The sequence below is a fragment of the Microcaecilia unicolor genome, chromosome 2 (assembly GCF_901765095.1).
Source record: "Microcaecilia unicolor chromosome 2, aMicUni1.1, whole genome shotgun sequence".
NCBI lineage: Eukaryota > Metazoa > Chordata > Amphibia > Gymnophiona > Siphonopidae > Microcaecilia > Microcaecilia unicolor.
The window spans coordinates 458,089,413-458,112,273 of NC_044032.1; the positions used below are offsets into that span (position 1 = coordinate 458,089,413).

The 22,861-nt window shown below is 40.4% G+C and overlaps 1 protein-coding gene across 1 annotated transcript in view; it reads right to left on the reverse strand.

Moving 5' to 3' along the window:
* DYSF (dysferlin) overlaps positions 1–22,861 on the reverse strand; it is a 591,346-nt gene that overhangs the window by 227,370 nt on the left and 341,115 nt on the right. Inside the window, exons 31-32 of the mRNA XM_030190967.1 lie at positions 5,235–5,322; positions 419–496 (exon numbers count right to left, since the gene is read on the reverse strand). Of these exons, the coding sequence (XP_030046827.1) occupies positions 419–496; positions 5,235–5,322 (166 nt within the window). The remainder of the gene's footprint in view (positions 1–418; positions 497–5,234; positions 5,323–22,861) is intronic.

Genomic DNA, 22,861 nt, shown 5'->3' on the forward strand with positions numbered 1-22,861 from the left:
CCACAAAAGCTCTGGTGGCCAGAACACTTTTAATTAGCCCTGGATATTCAGTACGTAATTAGTAAGGGTACTTCTAAAGAGAATGTGTAGTTGCTATTTGCAATTCTCAGTGCCTTCGCAAATGAGATCATTTAAACTTTTTGCCAGAAATGATGAAATTGAAATAGCAGCTCTACTGTTCAGCTGAAAATTAAAAGAAATTGCTATTGTATAAAAATTAGACATTGTCACCTCATCTCAGCTATGTGTCTTTATCTTATGTGTCTGGAAGGCATTAATAACTTAGGTAGCAGAAGAGCCTGTGTTTTTGTGAACTAAAGCAAAACTTTCACCATAAAGTTCCCCAATGAGAACCTGTAAGTCAAGCAACTGTGCTTACTGTAGACATAAAACATCAGATAGCAGCAGCAACACTAACCTGAAAAACTGTCCTTATCCATGGGCATAAGGTCTCGAGCTTGATAGATATAACAACGCAGATGGTATCTGTTTCCATCTATAACACAAAGAAAAATATTCTCAGATGTAATAGAATATGCATTTAAAAATTTATCTTTTCAATACGAAGAACAGTTATTACAACAAAGGCCAGCAACCTAAGAAGAATCCTTTTACAATTTTTTTCACTGAATCTGTGATCTAAATTTATTCAATAATATTTCACAAGATACCCTTTTTGTCTTTGATATGTAAACTAAAATCAGTAAAGTCAATATTCAAAGGGTCTATCTGGCTAACTTTTAGAGTTAGCTGGACAAAGCCAAACCAGTCAATATTCAGTCATTAGCAGTTTTATAAGCACTGACTGCCCAATTAGACCCAGATTTTTAATGTTAGGCCATGAGCTAGCTGCCGGCACATATGCAGATCCCAGCTAATATTCAGCCAAGACACACATAAAACACTTATCTGGGTCCCAGCTAAATATCGGCCTGAACCCAGATAAGGGGGATCTCCTCTTCAAATCCCCTCCCCAGATTCCAATCTTCACCCCCCCTTCAAAGTTCTCATTCCCCTCCCCCATTCCAATCTCCATAATCTCTCCCCTCCTCCCCCCGACCACCTTCCTCCCCCAGAAATACCTGGAGGATCTCTAGTAGTCTAGTGGGATGGGACAGGAGCAGTCCTCTTTTGCTCCTGCCCTGTGAGGTCTAGATTTAAAATGGTGGTGCTGACCCCTGACAGTAGTCTCACAGTACTACTATTAGGAATCAGCCTTCCATATAAGGGCAAATTGCCATATAAATTAAGAGGGTGCTCTGCTAGCAGTTATGTGGATATGTGCACACACATATGTGCATAAGTGCTATTATTCTACACATTTACATTTGCAATGGGTATGTAAACATTTCAGCCCGATTTATAGAATTGCCCTTCACCAGATGTATTCCTTTTTAACATTTTCTTTGCTGTTTCTACTCTTCTTATGCATGGTACATACTTCATTTTAGGGGTTCAACAATAAGAGTGGATTATTCTACGATACCTTTGGTGCCCAAGTGCTGAAATCCAACTATACCATATCTAATGTTCTCCTACAATTCAACTTTGGTCAACCCATTAAAGAAATTGATCAGATTTTACCAACAAGACACACCTCTAATGTAATCCATTGCATTCCAGAAACTACATTTTTCTCTGTTTTAGCAGTAATTCCATTAATTTACTCATCACCAAGGTAAGACTCACTGGCCTCTAATTCCCAGCCTTCCACTTACCTCCATTTAGAAGAAGAGGAACCACGTTCTGGATTTGGATTTTAGATTTTTTACTTGCCTTTTCCAAGTCCAAAGTTGTATCTGAGCCAATGGAAGATGAAGTGGGTTTACCCAAGGTCACAATGATTGTCAATGGGAGAAACAGGACTTGAACCCTGGTCTTTGTGGTTCACAACACACTTCTTTAAGCACTAAGCTACTCCTGGAATAGTCTCCAGTCCTCCAGAATCGCTACTAGAAAACTCTGTGTGGCAAATATCAAGTATGTAAACACACAGAAACATTGGGATGACATGAGGCCTCAAAGGTCCCTTGCTTAAGCTACTGAGAAGGTATGGAGGATAATCTGGCCAGTCTACTTCTTTGACGTCCTGGGAGGGTGGAGAGAAGAGGAAGGTGATCTGCTTTTTTGAGATGGGGATGGATAACATTTCTTATGTTAACCAGCCTTCACATTTGTAGACAGAACGCATAGGAAATGTCTAGCATGGTTACAGTAATTTTTTTTGGGGTGGGGAGCTATCTATTAGTGTGTACTTGTTAAGATGACAAATTTTATCATGTATGGGGTTGGATATTCAAAGCAATTTAACCAGCCAGATATGGCTCCTAGTAGATTAAGGGCCCTGTTTACTAAGCCACGTTATAGGCACGTTAGCATTTTTTACGCGCATTAACAGTGTAAGCGCCTGCAATATCCTTATAGGCGCCTACGCAGCACGTTCACTAATTGTAGGCACATTAAAAATACTAACGCGCCTTAGTAATCAGAGCCCTAAATCACTTGTTTGGGGCTAACCGCCCATTTTCAGCGGCCCTTAAACAGTTAGCGTCTAACTCAAAACTGGCTATGTTGGGAGTGTTCTGGGGGTGGAGTCAGCACTGAGCCAGTTAAGTGCCAATTTTGACACCTATGTGTTTACATTTTGTACATCATATGTACAAGACACAATTTACATAATAAAAATTACCATATATGTGCAACAAAAATGTTAAGAGACAAGGGAGTAGCGTGATCAACAAGACACTTCCAAACAAATCCAAGGAGATGAGAGATGGCAAAATATTAGCATGAATTTTAGTGCATAGATCCCTATGAGGACATACTCATTTACCAAGGTAAAAAGGGCTTTGGAAAACTGCCTATCCTCTATGAAGGCAATTCTATAAAAGGAAGCCTCCCTTTAGGCACCCCAAGGACATGTGCTAGGAGTCTAGGTTCTGTTATAGAATATTAATGGAAATCAGTATCAGTGTGGCTAACATTTAAGTGCCAACAGTTAAACCAGCCATAGACATGGCATAAATCTGGGTGCCTAAATGTGACAGGGACACGCATAAATTACAGCATTCTGTAAATTACCTGTGTAAGTAGGAGGCCCTGTGTACGCCCCTCACAAAAATATACATTGACGGAATCTATGTTACGCACCTAGCATTCTGTGTCAAAAGCAAAGCGTATTCCATAACAACGCGCATAACTTAATTGGCTTAACAAGTTCATCAGGGGATCTTTTACTAAAGATTTGCTCGAGTTATATGCAGCAGGGCCCACAGGAATAAAATGGGACTTTCTGCAGATAACTCAAGCTAATCTTTAGTTAAAGACCCCCTCAGTGTTGATAACAGAATTTAACAAGCAATAATGAGCACTAATTGGCAATAATTAAAATTTACATACGCAAATTCCTACATGCATTCTGTAATGAACTGCACCCAAATTCTAATGCACGCAGTTCAAAAGGGCATGGATATAGGTGGGGAAATGGGCTTTCTGTAGGCGTTCCAAAATTTACACGCATATAGAATACAGCCTATTGCGTGTAAATCTATGCGCAGGGATTTACGTCATGTTTTAGTTGGTTTAAATGGTTGCACATTTATATAAATCTAGGTAGCACTTATAGAATATGCTTAGATGGAAATGTTTACTGTGCAAATTTTTTAAGCACAAAGGGCCTTTAAAAACGGGAAGAAACACAGTTTTTTCATTAAAATAATCCTTTAATGGTGAACTTTGATTGAAGAAAGACCCGACAAGGGCCGTGTTTCGGTGCTGCCGCACCTGCGTCAGGGGTCTCCGAATAAATTGGCGAAACTCGCACAACAACAGCGTCATTACGACTGATGCTGTTGTTGTGCGAGTTTCGCCAATTTATTCGGAGACCCCTGACGCAGGTGCGGCAGCACCGAAACACGGCCCTTGTTGGGTCTTTCTTCAATCACAGTTCACCATTAAAGGATTATTTTAATGAAAAAACTGTGTTTCTTTCTGTTTTTAAAGGCCCTTTGTGCTCTTTCTTTTTGTTTGGTCTTTTTGTACTTGGTTCCCTCTCTTTGTTATACTACAAATTTTTTAAGCGCCATATATAGAATCTGGTCCTATGTACGTTGCACAAGTATTTCCAGAATAGCACCGGGACAAACTGCTAGCCCTTACATGTGTATGTGCAGATGTGTGCATGCGTACTTGCTAGTATTCTAGACATCTACATCTGCAAAGGGGCGCAAAAATGACAGAATTGCCTTTTACGTGGCTAAAAATATGCGGGGGTTTAGGAAGAGGGAGGCAAAAAAATGTGTCCTTTTAAATTTTCAAAACTACATACCTTTGTTATTTGCTGTGGGAAAAGTACCCAGAGAAATAGCAGATGCAAACCTGTGTAGAAAGTTTTCTCTTTGAGCACTGGTGCAACGTTCATGAGTAAACACACCCACTCATTGTGTAGCTATGTACAGTAGGCAGGTATGAAAATTGCCCTAATATGGTTTATGACTAACTGGGGAATTTAAAGGAGGCCATTCCTAATATAGCTGTGTAGCATAGACCTATTGATCTCTGGCCTTATTCAAAAATAATTTGTTGTTGTCTATGGAAAAAATGTTCCCTGAATAAGAGCAATCGCTGTACAGAGTGTCTGCACCAAAAGGAAAATGGCACTACAATCTAAATTTCAATACAGGTCCATAATGCATTTTTTAAAAAGAATATTAATTGGCTTATTTAATAATGGCTGTTTTGCCATTATTAAAAAATATGCATTTAACAAAGCTCAGTGTGGTTTTTCTGATTCCTTTAAACAAGTGAGATTCTTCATTACCGTTTGGTGAAAATGGTTCCTGTTTGCTATTTTTATGAGTATTTAGTGAAGTAGCTGTATTTTCATGTGTGCGTATTCCTCCAAAAACATATAATATTTGCATTGGATGAAGTGTTGGAACATAATGAAACTTAGCTGGCACAATATTACAGGTACATAACCTCATCATTAAAAGGAAGAAACATGTATTGCCAAAAACTCTCTCCAGCTGGGCAGGAACATGTTACCATCACCTCACCACAAAGCAAAGCAGGAGATGCAATACAAGGCACAAGTAGAGGAACTCTAGCTAGGCTATGTCCAGGTTCCCTGCTCATTGTTGCAACAAACATTTTGTTTTGTTTTTTTAAATCCTGTGAAAGGTAGTGTGCAATAAATGTGGGATGAATTAAAATCTATAAGCCTATGTACTCACAGTCAAATATACAGGAAATAGTAGGTCTGTTGACTCCAAACGTGGAGACTGATTTCCCATCATCACTTTTATCATCTGTCACTCCACCCTGAAATATAAAATAAATGCACTGTGTAAAATACTACTACTACTATTACGTATCATTTCTAGTGAGTACCTTCCCTTTAGGAAACTATTGAAAACCCATCTATTCAAACAGATTTACCTGAACGACTTGACCTACCATAAGCAAGCATAAGCAACCCATCCATTTCCAGTTCATCTTATCATTAACAACAATGACTTAGAAATTACCTCCTACCAATCTTCTTATCCTCCATACTCTTCCCCTACCTCTTCTTTATCGCTCTACGTCCTTACCTATCCCTATCCTTTCTCTCATACCTCTTTTATCCCATTTACCCCTTGTTCATTTGTCCTACCACATACCTCCTTTGTTGATTCTGATACTACAGATTGTATTCTCTTGTTACTATGTAAGCCGCATTGAGCCTGTGATGAGTGGGAAAGCGTAGGGTACAAATGTAATAAATAAACAAATATAACTTCTTTAGCCCCCCACACTCTGGAATGCACTGCCTGAAAGACTCCACTTAATACAAGGCTTCAGGAAGCAGGTGAAAGCTTAGCTCTTCAACCAGGCCTTTAATGGAAGAAGTAACTAACTTGTTAGTCTCACTCACACACACAAGGATTGACTCGGGCTGCACATACTGCAACAGGACATGTTTATCCACTCCTATCCTAGCTGAGATAATATTTAACCATCTCTCTGACCTCATGTGCAACTTTCTTTAAATCAGTCACCTTACCTTCTAACTCTTCTTACTCTCTTAACTATCAATATGTTATATCTTTGCTTTACCTTTCACTATCAATTAAAATGTTCTGTTACATATTGTGTTGATATTGTAAGTAGTGTACTATACCATACTTTGTATTGTTATTTGAATATTTTTACTGCTGTAACTGCCTATTACTCATGTTTGACCTATTCTTACTGGGTGAATTCCTTCAAAAAGGCAGTAAATAAATTCTAATAAATAAATACTAGACAAAAAAAACTTCCATGCTACAAAGCCCAGCTATTATTATATTGATCTGAAAATTGTTCTAACTGGAAAATTGCTCCATTTTCATTTATTGACATTTATATCCTACATTATCCCAAGCGAACTTGGGTTCAATGTGGCTTACATCCTTTAAATCAACAATAAGATGATAAATAGAATGCTTGTTTGCATTCAAGAGATATGGACAGAAGATTTACCTGTATAATACCTTTCCTATTTAGAAAGCAGAAAAAGGATACTATCAGGCTTATTTTCGAAAGAGGAGGACGCCCATTTTTCGACATAAATCGTAAGATGGGCATCCTTCTCACAGGGTCGCCCAAATCAGCGTAACCGAAAGCCAATTTTGGGCGTCCTCAACTGCTTTCTGTCGCAGGGACGACCAAGGTTCATGGAGGGGGTGTCGGAGACGTAGTGAAGACGGGACTGAGTTGTGCGTACCACATGGGCGTCCTCGACCGATAATGGAAAAAAGAAGGGCGTCCCTGAAGGACACTTGGATGACTTTACCTGGTCCTACTTTTGTTATGACCAAGCCACAAAAATGTGCCCTAAATGACCAGATGACCACTGGAGGGAATCGGGGATGAGCTCCCCTTACGCCCCCAGTGGTCACTAACCCCCTCCCACCCTCAAAAAAAATTTTTTTAATACAAATATCATACCCAGTTCCATGACAGCAGTATGCAGGTACCTGGAGCAGTTTTAGTGGGTACAGTGCACTTCAGGCAGGCAGACCCAGGCCCATCCCCCCCTACCTGTTACACTTGTGGTGATAAATGTGAGCCCTTCAAAACCAACCAGAAACCCATTGTACCCACATCTAGGTGCCCCCCTTCATCCCATAGGACTATGGTAGTGGTGTACAGTTGTGGGGAGTGGGTTAGGGGGGGTTAGGGGGGCTCAGCACACAAGGTAAGGAAGATATGCACCTGGGAGCAATTTCTGAAGGCCCCCTAGGGTGCCCCCTAGGGTGCACGGTTGGTGTCTTGGCATGTGAGGAGAACCAGTGCACTACGAATGCTGGCTCCTCCCACGACCAAAGGGCTTGGATTTGGTCGTTTCTAAGATGGGCATCCTCGGTTTCTATTATCGCTGAAAATCGGGGACGACCATCTCTAAGGTCGACCTAAATTTCGCGATTTGGGCATCCACGACCATATTATCGAAACGAAAGATGGACGCCCATCTTGTTTCAATAATACGGGTTTCCCCGCCCCTTCGCCAGGACGTCCTCAGGAAAACTTGGGCGCCCCTTTCAATTATGCCCCTCCACGTGTTAGACTACCAAGAATAGAATATATAAAAAGAAAACCAACAACATAGTTAGGTAGAGTGAAATTTATGTTAACATCATTTTTCATTAAGGAAGTTGTACAGGTTGACTTTGCTGTAGATAAGCTTTAAAACCCCATCAAATGAAGGGATCCATATAGTCTTAGAATCTCAAGCACAGCATCATTGGATAACTACTATACTGGTCTGATAGGAAAGGAATCATAACTCACAAAGAATACAACTTCTCCAGATCAATGTCACTACTAGAATTCTGTACAACAAAACAAAACTCTCTCATGTAATGGCAAAAAATGGTAATTTCAACAATAGACTAAAGATTCTGTGGAGTGCATCTGTTTTAAAGGGAATTAAGGGAAAAGCCTCTGAATTTAACCCAACCTCCAACCCAAGTAGTCATTTAGTAATAACAAGGGTTGAGAAAGCTTCTGCTGGGAGTTACATCATCATAGGCAAAAACCCTTTTAGTTCCAAAATGAATGAAAAGATGCTAAAAGCTCAACAGAATCATTGGTTGAAAGACTGGTTACCAAATGGCAGACAAAATTTAATGTGGACAAATGCAAATTTTGCACAATGGGAAAAATAATCCAAATGATCCTAGGGTCCACATTAGGAGTCAGCATTCAAGAAAAAGATCTAGATGTCATTGTAGACAATACGCTGAAATCTTCTGCCCGGTGTGCAGTGACGGACAAAAAAGCAAACAGGATAATAGGAATTATTAGGAAAGGGATGCAAAATAAGACTAAGAATATTATGGTGCAACCTCACTTTGAGTATTGCGTTCCATTTTGGTCTCCGTATTGCAACAAAGATATAGCGGAATTCAAAAAGGTTCAAGAAGAGCGACCAAATGATAAAGGGGATGGAACTTCTCATATATGAGGAAAGGCTAAAGAAACAGTTGAAGGGGATATGATTGAGATCTACAAAATCCTGAGTGATGTAGAACAGGAAAAAGTCAATTTTTTACTCTTTCAAAAAGTACGAAGACTAGGGGACATTTATTAATTACATGGAAATACTTTTAAAACAAATAGGAGGAAATATATTTTCATTCAAAATATCTATCTGTTAATGCTGTGGCAAAATATTCAAGTTTTAAAACTATTGGGGAAAGGGTATGGAGACTAGTTAATAAAGTTTGCTTCTCTCTTTTTTTTTTTTTAAATTCTAACCATGTTTATCAATAACCTACAATTGATATTGATATGTTATGAGTAGGCAAGAGACCGGGTGTGAGATGGAACAAAGAGATAGCAGGCTACAATAAAAAATAGCAATAATCAATACAATTATGACTAAAGCAAAAGCCAGTTTCTAGGTCATGCACTGAAAAATAAGGACACACTGAGCACATTTGTCGAAGTGGAAAATAGGAGGAATTAACTGTGGCTGAAACCTGTGCATTAAAGATCAAGAAAGAATCAATCTTACATGTTAGAACAGTAATATAATCAGGAAGTGGAACTGGGGTGTCGTATGATCTACATTGCTCTTAATTTCAAAGGATTTAGCTTCATGCCGTGCTGGGCAAAGTTAGGAAGCAACACTATCTAAAGAAGCATTTAAAATGTGTAAGATCAGGTTGGAGGTCTTTAGTCTAGTAAATGATCTTAACATTATCAGTGAATGTATAGCAATTAAGACCAAGATTATAAATCAATGTTGGCAGAGGAAAGAGAGATATTAAAATGTGTTGGGGCTAGAATAGTGCCTTAAGGGACTTCAAGGGGTAAAGTATGGGAAGCAGCAGCTGAGGAAGAATTTTAAATGGAAAAGGAAAGGTTTTGGATATGTTGAAAACCACTGTAGATCTGAATTCCTCATACCTAGGGATATTTATGTTGCTCATTAATATTTTTTTTTCAAATTTTTCAATAATGTTCTGTATTTTGTGCAAAAAAAGTGTAATGGTCAATCCAAATTCTGTTCAATGCATAGGAAACACTTATTTTAAAATACAGTCCTTGTCCCAACAGGTTCCATTGTTTCATCCTCTGGCTTCTTCAGGGGACAGTACTAAATCCTTCTGTGCTCATTTCATCATATCTTGGCAAATTTTTGGAGCCTTGTTCTACTGAGGTCTTTTCTGCCTTTTTTCGCTTGTGCATAAGATGCATTTTTTGTTGATGATAACACTTTGAGCTCAAGGAAGTGTCCCTAAAATACACTGGGTATTGTCTTTTGATGGCTTATAAATATTTTATAAAAGACTGTGTATTTATCATGCTTTTAATAAAATGCTAATATTGTTTTGAACATATGAGCCTATACATCTGTTTTGTAATCTGGACAACTTATACAAAATTACTCTGTTATGATTGGGGTCTGAACCCCTCTCAAACTTACCTCTTTCCTGGGGGTCAGCTTCTTAGCTGGTTTCTGTTTCTTTTGTCTGTCCTTTCTGAGCTGGCTCTGTCTCTCTGTGCTGGCAGCTTCCAGCAGCATGGGGCTAATTGTTTCACTTTACTACAGCTGTGTGTGTGGACGGAGTTAGCTCTAACTCTCTTTGGGTGTACTGGCTTCAAGTGCTTCACAGTGTTGCATTGGTGTGGGTTGGGCTTCTATGGGTTTCAGTGTGCTCTCTGGGTCAGTGTGCTGTTGTCTGGGTCTAGGGAGTGTGACATCATCAGGGAGGGCCTTGATAAGGAAGTGGTGTTGTTTCCTTCAGAGCCTTGGCAACGGTGGTGTTTGCTTTAGGTAGGGTGGTGCAGTGTGCACTTCTGACTTTGTGTCTAGTTTCCCTGCTTGCTTTTGCTAAGGTCCAGGTTAGTGTTAGTGCAGTGTGCACTGGTGTTTGTGTGTTTAGCTTTCCTGCTTTTCCCTTATGGTTCCCCTCCTTTTCCCTCTTGGTTTTGGAAGCATTGCTGTGTGTAGGGCTTTGGAAGCTCTGTTGCTGATAGAAGTACTTCAGGGTTTGGTGTTGTTAGGAACACTACAGAGTTTGCTGTTAGAAGTACTTCTGGTGTTTGTGCTATTGGGAGCATTGCAGTCTTTGCTGTTGGTGTTTGGTACTTTAGAAGCACTTTTGACTTATGTGTTAGCTTCCCTGCTTTTTCCTTGTGGCTCCCCTGTCTTCCCTTTTAGTGCTACGAGCTCTTCTGGTTGTTTGGTGCATAGGAGCACCTTAGTTAGTTTAGAGTTGTAGAGCTCTGCTTGTAGCTTGGTGCCTAGTAGCACCTGTGTTAGCTTTGTGTTTAGTTCCCTGTTCTGTTAGTTTAGGACTTAGGAAGTCCCTTTGTTGAGCCGGGCTTAGGAGCTCCTGTTTAGTGTAGGGCTTAGGAAGTCCTTTTGTCGGTTTACTGTTAGGAACACTCCTGCTGGTTTAGGGCTTGGGAGCACGTAGATCAGTTTAGGTTTAGGAGCACTTCTGTTTCCAGTCCTGGTCCCTGTGTCATCCGGTATCCAGTAAGCCCTGCCGGCTACTCGAACCCAGGAGCTCAACTCCTGGGGGGCTTAGTAGCTAAGTGCAGGTGAAGCTGTGTGGACCAGTCCGATGTGCTCCAGTCCGGGGGATTCCAGTCCATGTGTTCCGGTTCGCTGGGCAGTGCCTGCAGTCCCTGCCGGTGTGCTTGCCCAGTGTTGGTTGGTGGGTTTTGCCTGCTGCTGTCGCTCCTCGGCAGCAGCCCAAGGGCTCACGTTTGCTCCAGAGCCCGGCCCCGCAGGCTCTGAACCTGATAACCTGACATACTCTCAGTATCAACTAAGTCACTCAATCTATATGTTTATTAATACCTTCAAAAAACCTAGTGAACTGATAAGGCAAAACCTATTTTTGCTAAGCGCATAATGACTCTTCTCAATTATACCACATCTATCCATTCTTCAGAATAGCTTTTATCATTTTTGCCAAGCACTGCTCTTATTGCCCATAAGGAGGGTGGTATACCAAGAAAATGAATAAAGACTAAATAATGTCTCTTTGAGAATTGGTACAAAGTTCACTTTATAACTGTATGTTGTGGTCTAAAGAATGATCCCTCGATGAGCTGCTACCATGGAAAATTAAGATAACACAAACACAGAAGTTCACACCTCTGCAGCAATATATAGATACACAGGAAGAAGAGACAGCTAGGAAGGAGGACACAAAAAGACATTCACTCAGGAGACCATCAACAGGTTATAATAAATTTTATTGGCCATGAGCTCTCAGCAAAATATGTCTGAAGACCTGACACAGCCATGCTTCAGTGATGTGCCAGCATCATGGGTTCAGGTAACCTAGAGTTTTTGGATGTTGGATATAAATACACTCATAATTTGAGAGCAGTGGAGGGGCATTTTCGAACAGGGATGCCCATCTCTAAGGGCGGCCATCTCCGAGAACGGCGCCACGAAGCGGCGGGGCCAACCATATTTTCGAAAAAGATGGCCGGCCATCTTTTTTTTCAATAATACGGTTGGGGCCTCCCAAATGTCAGAGATGGCCAGGTTTGAGATGGCTGGCCTCGGGTTTTGCCCATAATGGAAACTGAGGCTGGCAATCTCAAAACCAGCCAAATCCAAGGCATTTGGTTGTGGGAGGGGCCAGCATTTGTAGTGCACTGGTCCCCCTCACATGCCAGGACACCAACTGGGCACCCTAGGGAGCACTTCTAAAAATTAAAAATAGCTTCCAGGTGCATAGCTCCCTTACCTTGGGTGCTGAGCCCCCCAAATCCCCCCAAAACCCACTCCCCACAACTCTACACCATTACCATAGCCCTTATGGGTGAAGGGGGGGCACCTACATGTTGGTACAGTGGGTTTTGGGAGGGGTTTGGAGAGCTCCCATTTACCACCACAAGTGTAACAGGTAGGGGGAATGGGCCTGGGTCCGCCTGCCTGAAGTCCACTGCACCCACTAAAACTGCTCCAGGAACCTGTATACTGCTGCGATGGACCTGAGTATGACATTTGAGGCTGGCAAAAAAAGTTTTTAAAGGTTTTTTGAGGGTGGGAGGGGGGTTAGTGACCACTGGGGGAGTCAGGGAAGGTGATCCCCGATTCCCTCCGGTGGTCATCTGGTCAGATCAGGCACTTTTTTGGGACTTGGACCTGAAAAAAAGGGACAAAATAAAGCGGACCAAATTCTCACCAGGGACGCCCTTCTTTTTTTCCATTATCGTGCGAAGCCGGCCATCTCAAAGCACGCCCTCATTCCGCCCTGTCCCGCATTCGCTACACTACAACACGCCCCCTTGAAGTTTGGCCGCCTCCGCGATGGAAAGCCAGCCAAAATCGGCTTTTGATTATACCGATTTGGCCGGCTTCAGGAGATTGCTGGCCATCTCCCGATTTGTGTCGGAAGATGGCTGGCCATCTCTTTCGAAAATAAGCTAAATAGGATGCTGCAATCTTTGAAGCAGAATGCTTTTCCATATTAGAAGCCTGATCCCCTAGTAGTAATTCCATAATAATACTGTTAGAGGTCTTGATGCCATTTTGCATGGCCCAAGCCTCAAGACAGAAGCGAGTATTTATTGCTCCCACCCCAATAGACCCTAGGACACCTGGTAAGTCCAAGGAGTGGGTCAGGTGGTGAAGGATGTGGGGATTGCTAGAGAGGCACCATTTACACTGGTTGAGTCACAAGGGGGTTGGACCTGGGGGAAGGTTGCCACATGTTGGGTAGTAGTAGTAGTTGCTGACACATAGATGCCTTCACCATGGGGGGCCTCAATTGGGGAGAGTATTGCCAGGAGGCCACAATCAGGAGGATGATGGTCATCAGGGGAGATGGATGCCTTCAGAGCAGGAAGGGATGATTGGATGTTAGGGAGGGGGTGGTTGTTGTAGAAAAGGTGGAGCAAACACTTACACATATCTCAGGTGAGCTGTAAATGTCAATGTCTAATTTTTTTCTATATAGACTTGGATTCCCCATTTGAAATGAGAAATCCATGTCTGTATTGTGGGCCCACCCAAATGATTCCTTCTCTCCACCCAACTCATACCCTCTTTACATTTCTAAATAATTAGCTTCCCCAAATGTGAAATGGCATTTCAACATATGGAACTCTCCACGTGCTTAAATGTTGTCATTTATTTATTTGGATTTTGCTCACACCTTTTTCAGTAGTAGCTCAAGATGAGTTACATTCAGGTACACTGGATATTTCTCTGTGCCAGGAGGGTTCACAATCTAAGTTTGTACCTGAGGAAATGGAGGGTTAAGTGATTTGCCCAAGATCACTAGGAGCAGCAGTGGGATTTGAACCGGGCACCTCTGGATTGCAAGACCACTGCTTTAACCACTAGGCCACTCCTCCACTCCTGTGGGGATGGCTCCTAAAATAAGGACTGTTAGGGCACTCAAAAACTGAACATATAAATCATATTTATTAACATTCTAGCCTTATCAATTCTAAGATGTCAAAGAAAGGTAAGCCTTTTAACAATATCAAAAATAGCAATTCATCATTAAAAGTAAAATATTTAAATAATTTTTCAGTTTGCAAAAGAACCTTCATTAAAAATGAACCTAATGAAAATTTGAAACTGAAATTCTGGCTCTGAGTTTACATATTTCTACTATTTAAGTGTATTTAAGGGTACGCAGAATGAACATCAAGGAAAAGAAAACACTGAAAAGAAATGTATATTTCCACCAGCACTTTCTACTGCATTTCTTTATAATTCTTTAACTGTAGAATGCACTTGAGATTTTAATTTTTTTTTTTTTTAAGTTTCTTAGGTAAATTATGTATGTAGCAAAATAGAACGAATGCAGCCATTGGAAAATTCCTCTATTCAAAGAAAACGAATTAAAAAGTGAAAAGGACGGAAATGCCTTTTTGTAGATCAATACACAGAAACAGTCTACCCATATAACACACCCAAAGGGAGCAGTTAAAGCCATCAGTCTAATTGCAATTCCAATTTTTGCTGAAATATTCTTCACAATGTAGCACATGGTCTTGTTCTAGGGTATAATGGCTTTTTGTGTGGTCATGACTGCTAGCCCTGCTACTGTGCGACATGGAAAAAGGACTCAGGAGGTAATTTTACTGCAATAATTATAAGTGCAATGTGGTATAAAACTACTACATTTTAACTGTAAAGATTTGGGGTAATGTTTCTATTACTACCACCATTGCATAGTACTGCTAAAGTGCTAATAAAGCTGACAGCACTGTATAGATACACAAAAGAGAGATCTTGTGCTCTGTGGAGCTTGCAGTCTAGTCATGACATACAGAACAAGAAAAACAAGAGATTTTCAATGGCATGTTAGAAAGGACATCCAACTCCGAATAAGGCCATCCAGGTTAGTACATTGCTGCTAGCATCTTAGAACAGGATCTGCCAAACTAACAGCCTGTTCTGAAATACATAAGAAATAAGACGTTTATGTTCTGGTTACATCCAGCATATAAATAAATCTTGAGAGCTCTGTAGTGTTCTGACTCCAGCAAGTTTATGCTACAGGAGGAAAAAGCCTCACGAAGCTCAAAAAGTCGCTAAAAGCAACAAGTGCAGGGCTGCTTCATCATTGGCTTTAAAAAAAGGCATAAAAATCCTTCTGATAAACTCAACTTGTTTTGCTGTATGTTGTGGGAAAGTACTTATAGAACAAAACAGGTTGAGTTTATCAGGAGGATTTTTATGCCTTTTTTTAAAAGCCAATGGTGAAGCAGCCCTGCACTTGTTGCTTTTAGCGGCTTTTTGAGCTTCGTAAGGCATTTTCCTCCTGTAATATAAACTTGCTGGAGTCAGATCACTAGAGAACTCTTCAACATGTATTTATATATATTGATTGTACAATACAGAGGGCTCTACCCTATTTTTGATTTAGTTTACATCCAGCATAAACATCTATGTTACAAACTGAAAAGTCCAAATTATGAACGGGGCAAAACAAGGGACATGGACATCATCTTGGCAGACTAGGAACATCCATGGGCTGGTAAAGAGATGCTGCTGAAGGGAAAGATAGCTAATGTTTTACAATCCAGTGGGTTGTAAGATCCAAAGCAACATTTTTACTGCAAGCAGATTATGACAAATTAATCTGATTGAATTCTTTGACTGGGTGACGACAGAACTGGATTAGGGGCATGTGCTGGATGTGGTGTACTTGATTTCAGCAAAGTCTTTAATATATGAGGCTTCAAACAAACTGACTAGCCTGGATATGAGTCCCGAGCTGGTCAAGTGGGTTAAGAACTGTTTGACTGATAGACGAAAAGGCAGTGGTAAATGGCATTCATTAGGAAGAAATAAAGGCGAGTAGTGAAATGCCTCAAGGATCAATCCTAGGGCCAATTCTGCTCAGTAGCTTTGTGAATGATATCTCTGTTAGTAGCCCGAGTGACTAAAAAACTAGTTTAGCAAAAATATACCAGTTCCTCTGACAAAGCCCCTTGGTGAAATTGGAAGCCCATTGGGATTTATCAAGATGAATGCTTGAAGAGACACATTAATATAAGTGAGATTGAATGCTGGGCATTGCACATACTTTAGATTTAAAAAAAAAAAAAAAGAAAAATGACTTAGGAAAATAAAGTTATTAGGTAGGGCATAGAAGTTTTTGATCAATGATTATTTTAGTCTGTTGAGACTATAATTTCTTAAAATAGATAAAAGTCCGCAGACAGTCTCTGTGGTCTTTTCCTCCATTTTAGAAATTTAAATGCATGGTTTTGTTAAGCACTTTTTCCATTCAATAATATTTGTGTAGTTATTAGAAGACAAAATGTGCCTTTTTGGAAGATGACACAAAAATTTGTAACAGAGTGGACACCCTTGGGGAGAAGGTAAAATGAGTGATCTACAAAACCTGGAGGGCTGGTTGAATGCTTGGCAGCTAACCTTTAACACAAAGAAGTGCAGAGTGGTGCAGTTGGGATGCAGTAGTCCAAAGGAACTAGTTTTGGCAGAATCATAGCCTGAACCAAAATTTTAAAATGTTTTCTTTCAAAAAGGGAGCAAATTGTTCTAAAAAAGTAGACTTAATAACTGATCTTTGCAATATTAAAGGAACAGAAAATATGCTTTGATCATTAAGTACACTGGGTTAAGCTCCTGTAGTAAGACAAATACAAATAGCCTTTTTATTAATTTTCCACTACTTCTTTGGCTATTCTAGCAGGTGAATTCAGATGTTATGTGTCTGGAATCCTTGCAGACCAAGTACAGCATCTCAAGATAAATTGCACAGCATTTGGAATAAAATATGTAAATGTCTATCCAAGCTTGAAAAAATAAACATTATTGGCTTTTATTTATTCCCACAAAGCTTTGGCTTAGTGACTACATTTTCCATGGGTTTTTGCATATTGTTTTGTATACTGTGTTGTCATGACTATTAGTGTTGTACCAGAATGAGTGATGCAACCTCTGGTACTGTTTCTACAGTATTAATAAACCATAACATTTTAGCTTATTCAATTCTAAATAATGTAATATTGTCCAATATTCAATGACAAAAGTTTTTGCAAAATCTATCTAAACAGGAACAAGAATAAAAATGTCATCTGTGTAAGAAAACAACTTACAACCTGGTACCATAAAAAAAAATTATCTAAGGAACTTGTTTATGACTTAAAATGTACGGGGGATCAGTAGCACAGCCAGACAGCCAACTTCAAGCAGGCCTGAGCCCCTTCAAAATATAAATACCTGAGCTGCAGAGATTCCCAAGCCCTGCCAGCTGAAGATCTATTCTCTTTCAGCAACCAGAGCTCTTCCAAACAGCAATCCATGGCAATATCCCTGGATTGCTGCCGCCAACAGAAGCCATGCATGCTCGGTCTTTGCACATGGGGGGGGATGGGCGATGTCAACATTGGAGATGGTTTCAGGACATGCTGCCACTTGGAAGAGCTGTGGCTGCCGAATGGGGAGGATGTCTTCAACTGGCAGGGCTTAGGGATCCCTGCCAGCCACAGCAAGAGCGCCACAATTTTTGGATAAGCCTAAGTCCAAACAAGGGGAGCTCAACTATGGTTACACCACTATGGGAGATAGTGGGAATTTCTCTGGACCTTCACTAAGAGATTGCCATCTAAAAATCTGAACATCATTTTTATAGACATAATGCCCCCAATATTCATCCAGCGGCTAGCAGTACAGTTAACTACCAACATTGGCTCTGATCCCAGTTATTCAATGCTGGGCCATTTCTATTGATTGGTAGATTATCAAGACTTTTATGTATCTTTGAAAGAATGTATAAATTTGGAAAAGTACCATCATTTAACAGATTTTCACTAAGGGCCATGTTTACTAAGCAACATTATAGGCGTGTTAGCGTCTTTAACGCACATTAACCATGTATGTGCGTTAACCATGTACATGCCTACAATATCCCTATAGGCACCTACACGGTTAGCGCGTTAAAAACGCTAACACGCCTTAGTAAACAGGGCCCTAAATGTGCAAGCTATACTTTTGAGTTATAATAGTTTTCATTCAGTAGGGAGAACACGGATCTAATATACAACATGCCAAAGCTTTACTTATGACTGATTCCACTATTTGAAAAGCAACTGAGAAGAAAGTAACATAAATACATTCAGTACTGATCCCTGTACAAACTTCTACTGGCACTAAATTCAATGTTTGAATACCAGAGTTCATCCTGAAAATTTCTTGTTGAATCTTCTCAACCTTGTCTTTAAAATATAATGCTATGTCACCAGAAGTGTCTTCCTTTTTCAACAGAAGATTTAGGGCACCAGTGTATTATTTAAATATTCTATTTACAAAATTAGTAAGATGCTTCACTATTAGCTTCTAGCCAGTAATTTTTGCAGCTACCATACAGCCTCATTACACAACTTAATTCAACATGCATTTCCAATAGGCCACAATGTCCCTCATTCAGTGCTCTAGCCCTTAATAGTACAGACTGCAGACTAGGGCCTTAATATGCCATCCTGTCAGCTTCCCAGATGCTTACTATGGGGGTCTTTTACTAAAGCTTAGCTTGAGTTATCTGCAGCAGGACCGATTTTATTCTAATGGGCCCTGCTGCAGGTAACTCGAGCTAAGATTTAGTAAAAGACCCCCTATATGTCTTGGCTTGTGTGATCCTCCCTAATACAGACTTTAGCATCTCGATGTTAATCCATCAGGATGATATTTCACCATGGTTTCTGGTTCAGAAAAACTTTCCCAGCCCAGTTAGGATGCATGTCCAACAGGCAAAACAGATTTACAACTCTGCTTGTTTGACTTTCCCCTATTACAAACTTCCTGTTGAGAAATTGTAATCTACCACGTGAATGATTTTACCATGGCTTCTAATCAGCACCTTTACAATCCATACATACACTCCCCTGCCCAAATAAATCCAAGATGCATATTCAATAGCCCATAAAGCTCCCTCTTTCAATTGGTCTGACCTTTAATAGTACACAATACAGCAATATGGCTTTAATCTCCCATCCTCTGCTTCTTAGTTACATGTTAAAATCTGTAACAGCATTCTTTCCATCAACCTCCTGCCTCACTTGAGGGTCTGGCATTCCGACAACTAAACCAAGTTGCATTTAACTCTCCATTCATACTTTCTGTCCTCTTCTTTCTACTAACAGTCTAGCATCTGTTCATTCACCACCAATTTCCAAATTGGTTCCAGGTGCTCAGCTAATGCCACTTGTGTTCAGAATCCCAGCTGCTTCCTCACTACATTTCCCAGACTGCCCTTTTTCAACATGAGCTCAATTCCTGCTAGTTCTAGTCCCTCACAAATTTATTTTTTTCAGTACAGTCGACTCTCAATTCAACAGATCCCAATTTAACAGATTTTAGAACCTAAAACATGTGACAAGGGTTAGTTCCATCTTGCTGTGCACCTGTTGTAACCAGTTTCTGCCATTTATCACACGTATGAGTCACAGCATCCACCTCTGCTCAATACCCATCTTCCTCTTCTTCTTCCCCCTAGTCTTGCCCTGTGGTCATTGAACTCACACATGTGCTGGGCCATGTCTGGGTACTGGCCTTGAATAACTGAGGCTAATTTGATATGTGCTGCCTGCTGAAGCTTATGCAGACCCCGGCCAATATTCAGCCAGAACCTACTAGAGTCACTCAAGTGCTAAATCAAGGAAAACCTGACATCTGGCACAAAGATAAGAAAGGAGATATCTGCACTGTTATTTATTTATTTATTTATTTATTTATTTATTTATTTATTTATTTATTTATTTGTTACATTTGTATCCCACATTTTCCCACCTATTTGCAGGCTCAATGTGGCTTACATAGTATCGGAGAGGTGTTCGCAGACTCCTGTATGAACAAATACAAAGTGATGTTGTGGTAAGATAAAGGTCATGTGGAACAGTCAGCAGAAGAGTTGTGTTATGTCCATTAAGTACTTTACTTTTGTTGTGTTGGAGAGATCAGGCATTTCAGTTGGATCTGCGGGGTATGCCTTTTTAAACTGGTTAGTCTTTAGTGATTTCCAGAAGTTTTGGTGGTCGTATGTTGTTTTCAAGGCTTTTGGTAATGCATTCCACAGTTGTGTGCTTATGTAGGAAAACTGGATGTGTAAGATGATTTGTATTTAAGTCCTTTGCAGCTTGGGTAGTGCAGATTTAGATATGTTCGTGTTGATTTGGATGCGTTTCTGGTTGGTATTCAATGAGGTCTGTCATCTATCTCTGGGCTTCACCATAGATAATTTTGTAGACCAAGGTACAGATTTTGAAGGCAATGCGTTCTTTGATTGAGAGCCAGTGTAGTTTTTCACGGAGGGGTTTTGCGCTTTCATATCACGTTTTTCCAAATATAAGCCTGGCTGCTGTGTTTTGGGTGGTCTGAAGTTTCTTAAAGGTTTGTTCTTTGCATCCAGCATAAATTCCATTGCAGTAGTCTACTTGGCTTAGTACCATTGATTGTATCAGGTTTGCGAAATGTTTCCCTCGGGAAGAATGGTTTCACGCATCTGAGTTTCCACATTGAGTGGAACATTTTCTTTGTTGTGGATTTCACTTGGCTCTCTAGTGTTAAGTTACGGTCCATTGTAATGCCGATGATTTTCAGGTTCTCTGAGATAGGGAGGGTGTAGTCTGGGGTGTTGATACTTGTGGGGTTGTCCGTGCTGTATTGGGATGAGAGAATGTGTGTTTTTTCTTTATTGAGTTTTAATTGAAATGCATTTGCCCATGAGTCCATGATGTTCAAGATGAGCTTGATTTCGTTGGTAATTTCTGTCAGTTCGTGTTTATAAGGAATGTATATTGTGACATCGTCTGCATAGATGAAAGTTGTCAGGCCTTGGTTGGATAATGACTTGGCTAGTGGGGTCATCATTAGGTTGAAGAGGATCGGTGATAGTGGTGATCCTTGTGATACTCCGCAGTCTGCTTTCCACGGTGATGATATGTTTGAGTTTGATTTTACTTGATATGTTCTTATGGTTAGGAAACCCTTGATCCAGCTAAGTGTATTTCCACCAATCCCGAAGTAATCTTGTAGTCTTAGTAGTATATTATGGTTTACCATGTCGAATGCACTAGACATGTCGAATTGGAGGAGAAGGATGCTTTTGCCTGTTGCTATTTCCTGCTTGAATTTGGCTAGGAGAGTAATTAGTACTGTTTCAGTGCTGTGGAGGGGGCGGAATCCTGATTATGATTTGTGTAATATTGAGAATTTGTTTATATAATCAGTAAGTTGTTTGGTTACCATGCTTTCCATCAGTTTGATTACCAGCGGGATAGATGCTACTGGACAATAGTTAGTGATTTCATTTGTTTTTTTCTTGGTATCTTTTGGTATTGGGGTGAGTAGGATATTGCCATTTTCCTTAGGGAAGAGGCCTTGCTGAAGCATGTAATTTAGGTGGGATGTGAGGTCTGCTATGAAGCGGTCAGGGGCGGATTTTATTAGGTAGCTGGGACAGGTATCTAGTTTACAGTGAGTGTTGGTGAACCTTCTAATCGCCTGGGTCACTGTTTTGACGGTGAGAAGAGCAAAGTTTGACCAGGTTCGATCATCTGGGTATTCTCCAAAGGTTGGGTCCAACTCATTAAGGAAGTTTTCAATATCGGTGTTGTCCTGAGGTAGTGTGTTGCGTAGGTTTACAATTTTATCATTGAAGTACTTAGCAAGTTTGTCTGCAGATGGGATGTCTAGGAGTTTGTTCACGAGTTGGTATAATTTCTTCGAGTCTTTGTAATCTGTCCCTATTTTAGTTTTATAGTATGATCTTTTGGTCTGTCTTATAGCGTATTTGTATTTTCTTTGGGTTTGTTTCCATGTGTTGAGTGTATGTCCATCTTTTGTTTGTTTCCATGCTCATTTGAGTTTCCTGGCTTGCATTTTTAGCTTTTTCAGTTCATCGTTGAACCATGGTATCAAGTTATGCTTACGTGAGGTTCTTGTTCGTAAGGGTGCTATTTCATCTAGTATGTTTTTGCACCTTTTATCCCATTCTATGTGGTAGTTTATGGAGTCCATTTGTGCTGTCCATTTGTTATTGTATATCTGTTGCCAGAATGTTTTTGTGTCTACTTGACTTCTTGTGCTATAGGTTGAGTGCTCTTATGTACGGTATGAACCCTTTTTCCGCCAGTTTAGGGATAGGTTTAGTTTGTAGTGATCTGTCCACGGTGTTTCTGTCCATTTAGTATCTGTTATTATTAGGTTCTGGTCAGTTGAAAGTTTGTGCGAGATGAGGTCGAGTGTGTGCCCTTTGACATGTGTTGCTTGCATATGTGGCCATTTGAGATCACATAAATGGAAGAATTCCTTACATTCTCGTGCTTAGGTGGAGTTTGGGTCTTCTAGGTGAAGGTTAATGTCTCCTAATACTAGTATATTGGAGTCGGTTACACATGTGTTTGAAATGAGGTCCATGAAATTAATCTGGCCTTCTTTCCAGTTACCTGGTGGACTGTAAAACAAGACACAGTTCAAATGATCAAGTAGGGTTTTATTGTGGATTCTGTTTGAGGCAATTTCAAGTTGAGGTGTTATGGCCTCAGCAGTGGTTTTGGTCGTAAAGTGGGATCGATAGATTAATGCTATGCCTCCGCCTCTCTTTTCCTTCCTGGTCCAGTGTGTGATTTTGTATCCTGGCGGGCACAGGTCTAGAATTATAGGGTCCTTTTGGTCATGGATCCAGGTTTCAGTGCTGCTGGTGGTGGGTAAGTCTACTTACTCACAGGCACTCAGACTGTATGCATGAATTGCCAAGCCATTATTTTCATTTACCTCAGAGATTTTTGCAGAGTGGTTTTTCCTTCACTTTGTTCCTGAGGTTCGTTGTTATCAAATCCTGTTTGGAAGGAATGGTTCCACGGAATCTTA